Here is an 11,503-nt window from a genome sequence, read left to right as displayed (position 1 = left end):
CATTCGATTGTTATCGCACACTTAATTAGGCGTGCGTTGAGGTAATGCTCGTCGCATCGTGTAGTTCTTGTGGTACTTACAACTTTGGTCATTAAATGAAAAGCTGCAAGGTTCTTCGCAGCTCTTGACAGCTCCCTCCCCGGGAAATCGCAGCGTAGTTGGCTGCCCCCTTTCTCAATTTAGGTCTATTCTGAAAGAATTCTTGCACCTGCAGCTTTAAACGTCTAGGCCCTCGGGCATGGTGGCTATGGCCCGCTGTGGAACTTCAATTTGGCATTATTCAGTGCAATTCAATGCCGAAGCTGCGTGTCAGGCAATCGCATTAGAAAATCATTTGCCTCGACTGTTATAATTGCATTTTATTACTTCCGACAAGAGCTCAAGACTCTGAAGACCCCAGACAGGGCCGAGATAAAGCCCCTGCAGCTGGCAAAGACCTTCAAGAAAAGCTGCTGCTGCTGCGGCTGCTTCTGCTGAAGAAAGTCTTCGCCGAAGAGAGAAGACTGGAAAGAGAGCTGGCAAAGAGATTGGTAGTCGGCGTTAGCTTTCCGTCTTCTACCGGTTTGTCTTGGCCAAGAAAAGCGCAGAGAGGGAGAGAGCGTTAGTTAGTAGCTGGTGGCAGCACTTGGTAGATGGCTCTGCCAAAGTCGACGCCGACTGCGACGCTGGGGCTTCGTGGGCTTCCCAACTCCCAGCTCCCAGCTTGAAAACGTTTTCCGCGGCCTTCGCAGCCAACATTCAGTGTCAAGGTGCTCGAACTGGCGGTCGCTAGCGCTCCTCGAGTGATAGAAGCTAACGAACTCTGAGAGCGGCCCAGTCCAGCCCAATCCTATACGACTTGATTCGATTCGATCCGAATTTCCCCAGCATCTGGAATTCGTAGCCTGCTGCTCAGTCGCAGTCGCAGAGCTGGAGTTGCGTCCAAGAAGTTCGCATAAGAACGTTTAGCCAAATCACATGCCCGGCAGTTAGGCGCTCCACTTTCGACAGTGAGGACGGTGATCGCTCGAGCGGTTCGGCGGTTCACAGTTTCGATCAACTGTTTCGGTTCAACGAATCCAAAAAAACAATACATTAATCAATACAACGTTTTTTAAATCAATAACAATCAATCGTCGATTGTTGGTGCGTGTCCTGCGATATAAAAGTGAAATTTTAAACCGAATCCCAGTGCAATCAATCGTTTGAAGGTAAAATTAAAATCATAAAACAAACTGCTGATGATGGAATGAGAAAAACGCGTTCTGAAAATCGATTGACATTCAATGCCTGACAAGGTGTCAATTGTCAGCCGAACAGGATGTCCACATGTCCATCAATTAAACGAAAATGGTCAATGGATCATTAGAGAAAGCTTTGGGTGAATGTCAGTGCAGTGGCGAGTCCCGAGTCAAGATCGCCGCCAGCCTGATGGAAGGAGAACAAAAACATGGTCAGCCAGCCTGAGGAGATGTCACATTAGTTGCCAGTTGCGAGATAAGTCCGAGCAGAGCAGGAATTTTTGCGATGCCGGAAACAACGGCGCGGAGAACTCGTCAACTCCTAAATGTGCAGAATTCTGCAGGCAATTAACTTTTGCCTGGTCAAGTCTCCTGACTTGTTCTCCCCCTGTTGGCCTTCTTCACTTGATTTACCCACTTGGGATCCTGCTGTTGCTGCCCAATGATTTGGGTCAGGCAACGGTTCGGTGCGACAATTTAATGGCAATTAGTTGGAGACCAGAATGTCAAAGCGGGCTTTAACTTTCGCTTACCCCATTAGAATTGGTCAGCCAACAAGTCACATTCCTTCATTCCTTCTCGCTGACAAATCTTTGGGCTACGTGCCCGAAACTTGAGCTGATTTGGCTCACAATTCATTTTTCGATTACAACATAAGCCCTGGCTCCGCCGGAGCTCATTTGTATTCCGACAAAGTATTCTAACCACTGATCTATGTGGATTCCTCATGATCCAAAGTTAATGCGTTCACAGTTAGAGCGACTTCTTCGTGAGCTATGGAGTTCATGTCTGTGCTCTGTTTCTTGTCGGGGGCTTATGGATTGGGTGAATAGATTAACATTTCGAATGGCTTTCGAATTGGTGCGGTTAGTTTGCCGTTAGGTCGGGCCATGAAATGAAAAGTTTTGTCAAGATTTTTCCAATCAGTGAGTGAGTGAGTGGGGGGAAGCTACCTAGTGCTTTTGAGATACCGCAGTCGGCAAAGGGAAACGAGTTTTATTTTGGAGCCAGAGTCTTTTGATATTTGAGAAATTTCACTGGCCATTAATTGAAGATTTGTCGCTAACTTTGAGAAATTTCTGCCAGCAACAAAAAAGAAATTCTATAGAAATATCTCGGGCTGACCCACATCGGGCCAGGCCAACTGCTCCTTCCGCCAATGGCCAGCGGGTGCAGTTTTCAAATTGCCAGCCATGAAATGAAGATAGCTCAGCCAAATAGTTGTTGGCCAGGTTGCTTGGATGCCCGTTTGCTTGGATGCCAGCTTGCAAGTTTTCCAGCCAGCCAAGTGGCTAGCTCCATCTGCGGTGGCATCCATACATTGCTTACAGTTACATTGAGCAGCGCTTCAATTGAGATAAGCCTCCACTTGGCAGTTATGTCATTCGACAGGCATTTTACTGGCACACTTTTCCAACCAGTCATCCATCCAATCACTTGGCGCGCCGAGCCACGCCGGTCCCCATTCTAATTAAGTTGTAGCAAGTTTTTGGCGAATTGGTGTCATAAAAGTGTTTTATCGGCACCTTGAGAGACAGATAGACAGGCGATGCTCACAGCGGGATTAGCCCAAATATTGAACCAGATCCGAGCACTCTCAAATTGGCACTCGAAAATCCTCCTGTCCGACCACTCTCGTTTCAAGTTGCACTCATTAGGATGCCTTTCATAAAGTCCGACTAAACAAACTGTCAAATTTGGCTGTAAATATGCTAAAATAAAACGGGTTACTAAACTGGGCAACAGCAACTGCAACTGCCTGATAAATGAACAAACATCCCGATGCGAGCATGTATATATAAATCTCCATTCAATTCGAATTGAAATGCCTGCCAAGTGGCCTTAGTGGCTTTGGTAGCAGCCTCATCCACAGCAGGAGCAGCTTGCCTGCCAAATGGAAATTTATGTCCATGTCCGAGAGAGTGCAACTGCGGCAACTGGATGTGGGGATCGCTGCGGCAGACTGCGGATTAGTTTATTGGCCCACTAAAGCGGCTGACCCACAACATTAAATTGTGTGATTTGAGTGGGCCAGTAGCCAAAGTCGGTCCAACAAGGCCGTAACAAAAATACACGGAATCCGATCCACTTTTTCAAAGAGCTCCAAGAAGTACTGGGGTTCGGTTAATTAGAATGTGTACTATTTTCCAGGCATTTCTATTAGCTTTTGTAGTTGTATGAGGTTTGGAGCAAGCACGCGACTAGCTCGACTTACCAGGCGCCGGGTCATTGACCAGCAACCATGAAAATTGATTTGCAGGCAGTTGCATAATCGCTGATTATGAGCCACTCACGACGGGGCAGTCAGTCAGTCGGATTCGATTAGTGCGGAAATCAATCCAAACCTATCCGAGGTTTTTCGAGAGCATGTGGAAAACTGTCCGTTGTGAGCTCTGTGATTTAACGCATATTACACGTAATGCATTTTCCATGCCGCAGCTTAAAAAGCACCAGCTGGGACCCAAGAACCGCAAAAGCCACTAACGATCCGGCTGCCAGCATCCCAGAAACAACGTCCGACATAAAACATCCAACTGTTGTGTTGGCTCCGTATCGATCGCATTGTGATCAGGGGGCCCAATCAGAATTCCTTCTGACCATTTCAGTTAACAGCTTGTGCCGTGGCCCAAGTTCCAGCTGCTGTTGGTTTTTCTTTGGCTTTTATTTTCATTATTTTTTTGTTTTGCCTCTCATTTTTGCCCCCTCAGTTTGGGGCTTCCTGTGCGTGCGCCTGGCTAAGTGGCATTATTTTAATTCCTGAGCCTCTGCGTGTGAGCAGAGCTTAGATCGGACAACGGACCACGGATCTCGGGCCATGGAGGGGGGGCGGCCCATCAGCCAAATTGATTTTGCATCTATTTCTTTGCAATTAATCAAATGCCTTTCGTGATGGTGGGCGTTGCAGTTGCAGGAGTGGTAAACCCATTATTACGGCTTAACTGTAACTGCTGGGGCAATTAATCATGAGATAAGCATGGGGACTGGCAAACTGAAATGCTAATTAAAAACCAAGCTACCAAAACATTCTTTATGGCTCTTTTCTTTCTGTTCTCTTCTCCATTTTTTGCAGTGAGGCAGGGAAACAGAAGCAATGCAACTACAGCTACGGTCAATGACAAAGAAACGAGTCAGCATGATGAAGACGACGACAAGTTACCTGGCGCTGATCGCCTTAATGCTGCTGCTGGTGGACAGCTCGGTGGCAGCACGCAAGTTGCCCAAGCGGCCGGTGAAACCGTTGAAGACATTTCCGCGCAACAATGCTACACCGATACCGGCAACGGGAGCGGGAGCGGCTGCGGGATCGGTATCGGGAACTCCACTGAACGGAAGCGAGCTACCAAAACCGTTGACACTGCAGTCCGGCGGCGAGCCAGCGGAAGCGATTGTTGCATCTCCACCTGGAGCGGCTGCCCCAGCACCTGCAGTAGCTGCCTCACCTGCTGTAGCCGCAGCTTCCCCTAGTTCTGGTCTAGAGACCAAAGCCGATGATCTCGGCCCATCTGCAACGGCAACACCTTCCAGCTCCTCGGCGGACGAGGATTGCGAACCGGATATGATTGGATTTGAGCTCATAACAGGGTAAGTGTCACCGCTTCGGCCCATAAATTTTAATTGCGGGCAATTAGTTGCCCCATGTTGCAGGGACAATCCCACGAGGGAGCATAACTCAAGCGCTTCCAAGTCGGTTGGAAAATATGCAGCCTGTTAACACATCGTAAAGAGCTGGCCGGGAGGGTTCAGGCTCACCTCCATTTATAATGCTGCAACCCACCCACTTGGGGGAGGCCTCCGGGAACTGGGAACCCAACCCGAGAACCTGTTGCGCCTCCTTCACTCTCTTTTTTTCCCCATTTTTGTTACCACAAATGGCTAACCGAGAATTTATGTGCGTTACTTTCCGCCTAATCCACCATCGCAGGTACGTGCTATCGGCGCCATCGAAGCAATTGGAAACGCTGCCCGGCACCCTCATGCTGACCGACTGCCTGGAGGCCTGCCAGGCCAATGAATCTTGCAGCGCGGTTAATTACGAGACGGGGCTGTGTGTCATGTTCCGCAGTACCGCCGATCAGTTGCCAGGTGAGTTCAGCTCGGAAAAGAGAAAACTATTGGTTGTAAACAAAGTTCAGAATAGGTCAACATGTCGGCGACAAATATTAAGTTATAAACGAAAGCTATAAACGAATATAATTTTGGTTGAAGTTTTAGCTGCACATTTAGTCAATGAGTACTTAAACAATAATGTCCTAGTTGTCCTACCTTTTAAGGTGCCTTACAAAGTAGTTTTTCTTGTAATACTATTAACCAAAAATGTTTAAAGCTTAAAGACCTGGGAATGAATTCATTCACATTATTTAAATATCTTATGCCTAGGAATATCTTTAAAAACTGTATACCCTGTCGATCAGAAATTACAGGGTATAAGAATCCAATGAACTTTTTCCTTGTGTAATCTTTGGGCCAAGAGTGCGCTCTGAACAGCACTCGATCTACCAATCACGAGCCCATGGCCCGCAGCTTGTATGTTAAATGTTCCCCGGTAATCGCAATAAATACCCAAAATGCCCCTCTCTTCCACTCTCCCGTGTCTTACAGGTTCACTTTCCCGGTCCCAGTATCCCGTCTTCACCGTTTACGCGCAGAAATCCTGCTTTGGAGTGCGGCCCTGCTCGAAGGCCTGGTGCATCGATCGCGTACAGGGCTACCGGCTCCCGGAGCGGGCCAAGGCCAGCCAGAGCGTAGCTACGCGGCGGGACTGCATCGAACTGTGCCTGGGCGAGACGGAGTTCACCTGCCGGTAAGTGATGCGATACCGTTACAACGAGCCACCCTCTTGAAACGCCCCCTCCACACAATACACCTCTATGCGCCTCTTCAAGGCACTCCATACCTCATACCAAACAGAGAGTTATACACAGTGCGAAATAAGCTTGAAGTTCCGACAAGTTATGGTTATGGTTAAGGACTAAATATTAAACACCTTTCGTCATAGGACTTCGACCCTAAATTTTTCGACCCCAATTAAACCCAAATACATATTTGTTTCATTAATAAAAGGTTCTAAATATATTCAATTATTTCATTTACATTTTTTTTCCATGTGCATGACATTCTTCCTGAAGATCGGCCAACTACTATGCGCACTCTGGCCTGTGCGAGCTCTCGGACATGGATCGCATTACGCTGTCGGACGAGGCGAACATTGCGGCCTACGATGGCGCCGACTATTTGGAAAACAACTGCGCCGAGGAGCCCAGCAAGCTGTGTGAGTTCAAGCGCGTCGCGGGTCGCATTCTGAAGACCGTGGACTCGGTGCATCAGAATGTTCAGAGTCTGGACGAGTGCCGTGACCTCTGCCTGACTGCTCCGTTCCGGTGCCATTCGTACGACTACAACGAGACCGGTGAGCTGGTGTGCCGTCTGTCCCACCACAGTCGCGCCACGCTGACGGATCTATCCGAGCCGTATCTGAGCATCGAGGAGGCAGCCACCTACGAGCAGTCCGCCTGCTACAACGTTTCGATCGACTGTCGCTCCGGCGAGATGGTGACCAAGATCCGAACCTCCAAGCTCTTCGATGGCAAGGTCTATGCCAAGGGTGCGCCCAAATCTTGCGCCGTAAATGTCAACAACTCCCTGGAGTTCGATCTGCGGATGAGGTACAATGATCTGGAGTGCAATGTCCGCCAGAGTGCGTACGGCCGGTACATGAACGACATTGTGATCCAGCATCATGACATGATTGTGACTTCCTCGGATCTGGGACTGGCCGTCTCCTGCCAGTACGACTTGACCAATAAGACGGTGGTGAACAATGTGGACCTGGGCGTCACCGGCGAGATCGAGTCGACGCTAAGCGAGGAGATCATCGTCGACTCCCCGAACGTCATAATGAAGATCACCGCACGTGATGGCAGCGACATGAAGCGCATCGCCGAGGTAGGCGATCCGCTGGCATTGCGCTTTGAAATCGTCGACGCAAACAGCCCGTACGAGATCTTCGTCAGGGAACTGGTGGCCATGGACGGGACGGACAGCGCCGAAATCACACTGATCGACGCCAACGGCTGTCCCACGGACCAGTACATAATGAGTGCCATGCAAAAGCTGGCCGGCAATCGCAAGGTGCTGCTCTCACAGTTCGACGCCTTCAAGTTCCCCTCCTCGGAGCTGGTGCAGTTCCGCGCCCTGGTCACGCCCTGCATACCGCGCTGCGAACCGGTTATCTGCGACAACGATGAGAACGGCGAGCTCAAGTCGCTGCTGTCCTACGGTCGTCGCAAACGCTCGGTGTTCAACGGCACCGATGGCGGTAAGTGAACGGTTCTTCTTGTCTGCCAGGGATGGCGACGCCATCCGCCATCCACCATCCGCCAAGTGACCTCTTCCCAAGTCGGGTGCATGGTGCATGGTGCATGGTGCGGTGGTGGAGATAGTGGCCGCGTTGAAAAATCACCAGACTTGCCCATATGACATTTACCACCATGCCAGGAATGGTTAGCAAGCTTACTGGCTGAAAAAGGTTAAATTGTTAATTAGGAAAGACTAGAAATTCCTTGCTGGTTATTTATTTTGTTCAGGAGAAGACGGTTTCTTAAACTTGACCTTTAAATATCTATGGGTTTTGAAGCTTGGTTTACCTCTTGCTTTAATTTCTGATTTAGTAGCTAATAAGTATTATAAAGTTCAGTATAGAAACCACTAGAAAACTCTAAAATCATATACCTCTACAAAGAAGGTCTATATACTTAATATGCAATATGTTTCAGTCATCCAGTAAAGTGCAATTTTGATATGGTATCTGGACGTGGTTGGCAATCCATCCCTGGTCAGTTGCACTGATCCCAGAAAACAAATTTCATTTCTTGTTTGCCTCTTTGGCGTTTCTCTTTCCGCGCCTGCACTTTTGTGCTTTGCTTTTTTATGTTGCTGCTCTGCTGTTGTGCTTTTCTGATGTTGTGCTGCTGCTACCTTTTCACAGTTGAGCTGGCCATTAAGTCGGAACGCCAAAAACGTGATGTGAGTCATCAGGCGGCCAGCGATGAGAACATTCTGCTGGTGCAATCGATACAAATCACCGATAAGTTCGCCTTCAATGGCGCCGATGGAGGCGGTGGCGGCGCTGGATCGGAGTCTGGTCTGGATGGCCTGGCCAAATTGCAACTGGACCTTGGCACCAAGTCGGACACTTGCATAAACGGTTATGGTGAGTACAGGGGCAGGGACATGGGCTAGGGCTGTGGCAAGGCAGAGGCAGCGGCATGGGCAGGAGCTGGAGCAGGTAAGGTGGCCCCAGAATATCATCTGAGTTCGGTAAGGTTGCTGGCTTATGGGTAGCACGGTGGCGATCGCAGCTCCATCTATTTGGTATCGCCGAGCGTGGCGAATTGATTTGCGTTAATCGCGTGCCGTCGCGCCATCTAGCCCCAAGTTTCAGCCAGGGTTCTTAGATGGCCCGCGGCCGAGGCTTGGCTAGCTTGCTGACTTGCTGACTTGCCGACTGAGTGCCCAGCTAATTAAATAAGCTCGTAAATTTTCTTCAACTCTTTTTACAACTCTATTACCAACACACTCCACTCACTTCACATTCAGGTTTCATAATTGCCGGGGCGCTGTTCCTGCTGCTCCAACTGACGGTCATTGCTGTTTGGGACAATATGCAGAAGCGCGCGTTACACAAGCGATAAATGCAGAATCGATGCCGGAACGTCAAACGTCAGTGAATGGCCTTTTAACAAGCAACACGAAGGGGCACCAGATAGAGACGGAGATGGAGACGAAGACGGCGATGGAGATGGACTTAAAGATGGAGATTGGAGATGCAGATACAGATGCATTTCCTGGTGGAGGTGAAGGCGGAGATGGGAGAAGAACTAGCATGAAATTCTACTTAGCTCAAAACTTAGCACCGCTCATAATCTAGTTAGTAGATGTACGATCGAGGGATGGAGATCCCGAGGAGAGCCCTTCCCCTGAAACTCCTCCACACGATGCCAAACACAGAGCTGGATTACTCTGTGAAGGAAAAATCGCACCAGTGAAGAAAAGAAATGTGGATGGATGGTTGAGTGGATGGAGGGGCGGAGAAACTGTAGCTTAATATTTATACTATACCTATATGCTCATATAACGTTTAGGCGATCCCTTTATAAGACTTACCGCTAAGACTACTCTGAATACGTCGACATACTATCAGCTTAAGACTCGGAAACGAAAAGCTCCTTAGTTGTAGTGCGAACCATTCAAACCTCTTAAGCGAGTTTCGAACTGACAACCACTGGCCAACAATGCTCGTTTAAGAGGTTTGACTGTCTACTAATACTTAAATACTTAACTTAATGCTTATATATGCTAGGCCTAATCGAACACAAATACGAACACACACACTCAAAAAAAAACAACACAAAATCAAATGAAAATAAAATGTAACAAGAGACAAAACTTCAGATGCTATAAAAGGTAAATAAACGTATTAGAAAGATACTCGTTTGCATTGGCTTTACTTTTCTTTTTGGCGGGGTTGCTGGGATTCCTTAGCTCGTTCCTACGGAAAACAAAATTTGCCCGTCAATGTCAATGCCAATTGATTGACTGTATCTCTCGGCCGGGCAGTCTAACAAGGCCAACCTCAAGCCATGGCCATGATTGTTGGTTTTGGCCTAATCAACGTTGATACAAATCAATCAGAGCGCCGTTTAGCCCGCTCCCCAACCCGCCGTTGGCGAACAGCTCCTCCTACAATCGAATGCCACACTCACCAGGTGGAAAATTGGCCAGAGTGAAACCGAACCATGTCTAAGCGGCACTGAACTCGGCTAAACGGCCCTCAACTTGGCCCAAACTGTAGCTGCAGTAAAAGTGACAAACTAATTGGGCGAGGAAAAGAGGGCTATGAATTGCAGGTAAACAACTTCATTAACAAGATTTCACCTACATTTCGAGGCAAGCCATTAAAATGAGGTGCAAAAAGGGCGGGTGGAGCAAATTACATTTACAGCGACTATAAAAGTTTATTAAGATAAATGCTGTGTATGCTATAAGCAACAATATAAGCTCATTCCTTGGAAAAAAAAAATGTTATAAATAAATATTTTGCAAATAAAAAATAATTTAATGGCATTGTAAATGTTTACCGATCATTATCCTCCATTTAAGATTGAAGGAAAAATGCCAATTTCCAGAGAGAGTTTTTCACAGCCATTCTTCACCTTCGCCAAGATGAAAAGTCACCATAATTTTTAGTCATAATTATTACTGATTTTCTATCAACCCACCCCAAGATGGCAGTCGCAAAGAACAACAACACCAAGATCGACAAAACAGAAAAACAATTTGAAAGGAAATGTTTAACATTATCTCGAATCTGATGCTTTGAACTCGGCGCAAGTTGGCAAACATGAACATGAAAAGTTGCCAAGTCAAATGCTGTCACCGACATGGCCATCCAAATTTAGACAAAGCCTCCGCGATGGCCTCCAGAGGAGGCTCAACTGCTCCTCTGCTACTCCTCTTTTTGTTCATTTTTTTTCTAATACTTGGTCGGACCAACTGTCCCCGACTTGTGCTCCCTGGCATAGCGAAAGTCTTTGGACACTTTCCGTCCTCGGACCGCAGCAGGCTGCTTCACAGCATCCGTTTGCTGGCATCTTTCTTTTCTAGATTTTTGTCACTGCAGCGGGCGGTCGGCTGGTTGGACGGGGGGCACGCATAACATAAATTCTGCAATGCGTATTTCAAAAATTGCCAGCATTCGATGATAAAACGAAGGAGGTGGAGCTCCAGCGGCCTCGGCGGCGTGTCGTCCGTTCTTATAAGGAGCCGAACAGAGGCCTTGGCCATTCAGTTGTCCGCTGGGCAAATGTTTATGTCAAACGCGCAGCAAATAAAGTGCTCGGCTTGACAATGTCCGCGGCAATGTCAACAGCAGCAGCCGCGATGAGGAGAACGCCGCCGACTGCTGACTGCCGATGGCCCTTGGGGACCAATCTGGGTGGGTAGCTATTTTTTGTGGCCACTACTGCCAGTCGGGCTACTCTGCTGCCAGAGGCTCTTTTCATAATTTTTATGAATTGCTGCAGAGACAATGGCCTGACGGAAGTGAAACCGAAATTGAATGTAATAGAAGGAATTATCGACAAGTATACAAGCTAATCATTTTTAACAATAATGCGACATTCTGTTTGATAGAACAAAGAAGTCAGCTTTAATATGATAAGAGCTTAGGAAACTAACTTGATGTAAAGACTTTTTTCTACAAAAATCAAAAGACTCAGACAACA

At 47.8% G+C, this 11,503-nt stretch overlaps 1 protein-coding gene across 1 annotated transcript; it reads left to right on the top strand.

Annotated features, from left to right (window-relative positions):
• The first annotated feature begins 728 nt into the window (after positions 1-728).
• mey (morpheyus) lies at positions 729-9,679 on the top strand. The gene is made up of 7 exons (XM_017253793.3): positions 729-1,190; positions 4,291-4,802; positions 5,143-5,303; positions 5,820-6,021; positions 6,347-7,536; positions 8,206-8,430; positions 8,817-9,679. Exons 2-7 carry the CDS (start codon positions 4,312-4,314, stop codon positions 8,909-8,911), a joined length of 2,364 nt encoding a protein of 787 aa, XP_017109282.2. The 5' UTR covers positions 729-1,190; positions 4,291-4,311; the 3' UTR covers positions 8,912-9,679.
• Positions 9,680-11,503: the final 1,824 nt, after the last annotated feature.

The sequence above is a fragment of the Drosophila bipectinata genome, chromosome 3R (genome assembly GCF_030179905.1).
Source record: "Drosophila bipectinata strain 14024-0381.07 chromosome 3R, DbipHiC1v2, whole genome shotgun sequence".
Lineage (NCBI taxonomy): Eukaryota > Metazoa > Arthropoda > Insecta > Diptera > Drosophilidae > Drosophila > Drosophila bipectinata.
This window is presented reverse-complemented; position numbering and strand designations above follow the sequence as displayed.

Bases quoted from the DNA above. Each gene is read 5' to 3' on its own strand.
- mey (XM_017253793.3), top strand. From the start codon at position 4,312: ATGCAACTACAGCTACGGTCAATGACAAAGAAACGAGTCAGCATGATG. The intron at 4,803-5,142 runs GTAAGTGTCACC...CCACCATCGCAG, and splicing joins GGATTTGAGCTCATAACAGG to GTACGTGCTATCGGCGCCAT. The intron at 7,537-8,205 runs GTAAGTGAACGG...ACCTTTTCACAG, and splicing joins GTTCAACGGCACCGATGGCG to TTGAGCTGGCCATTAAGTCG.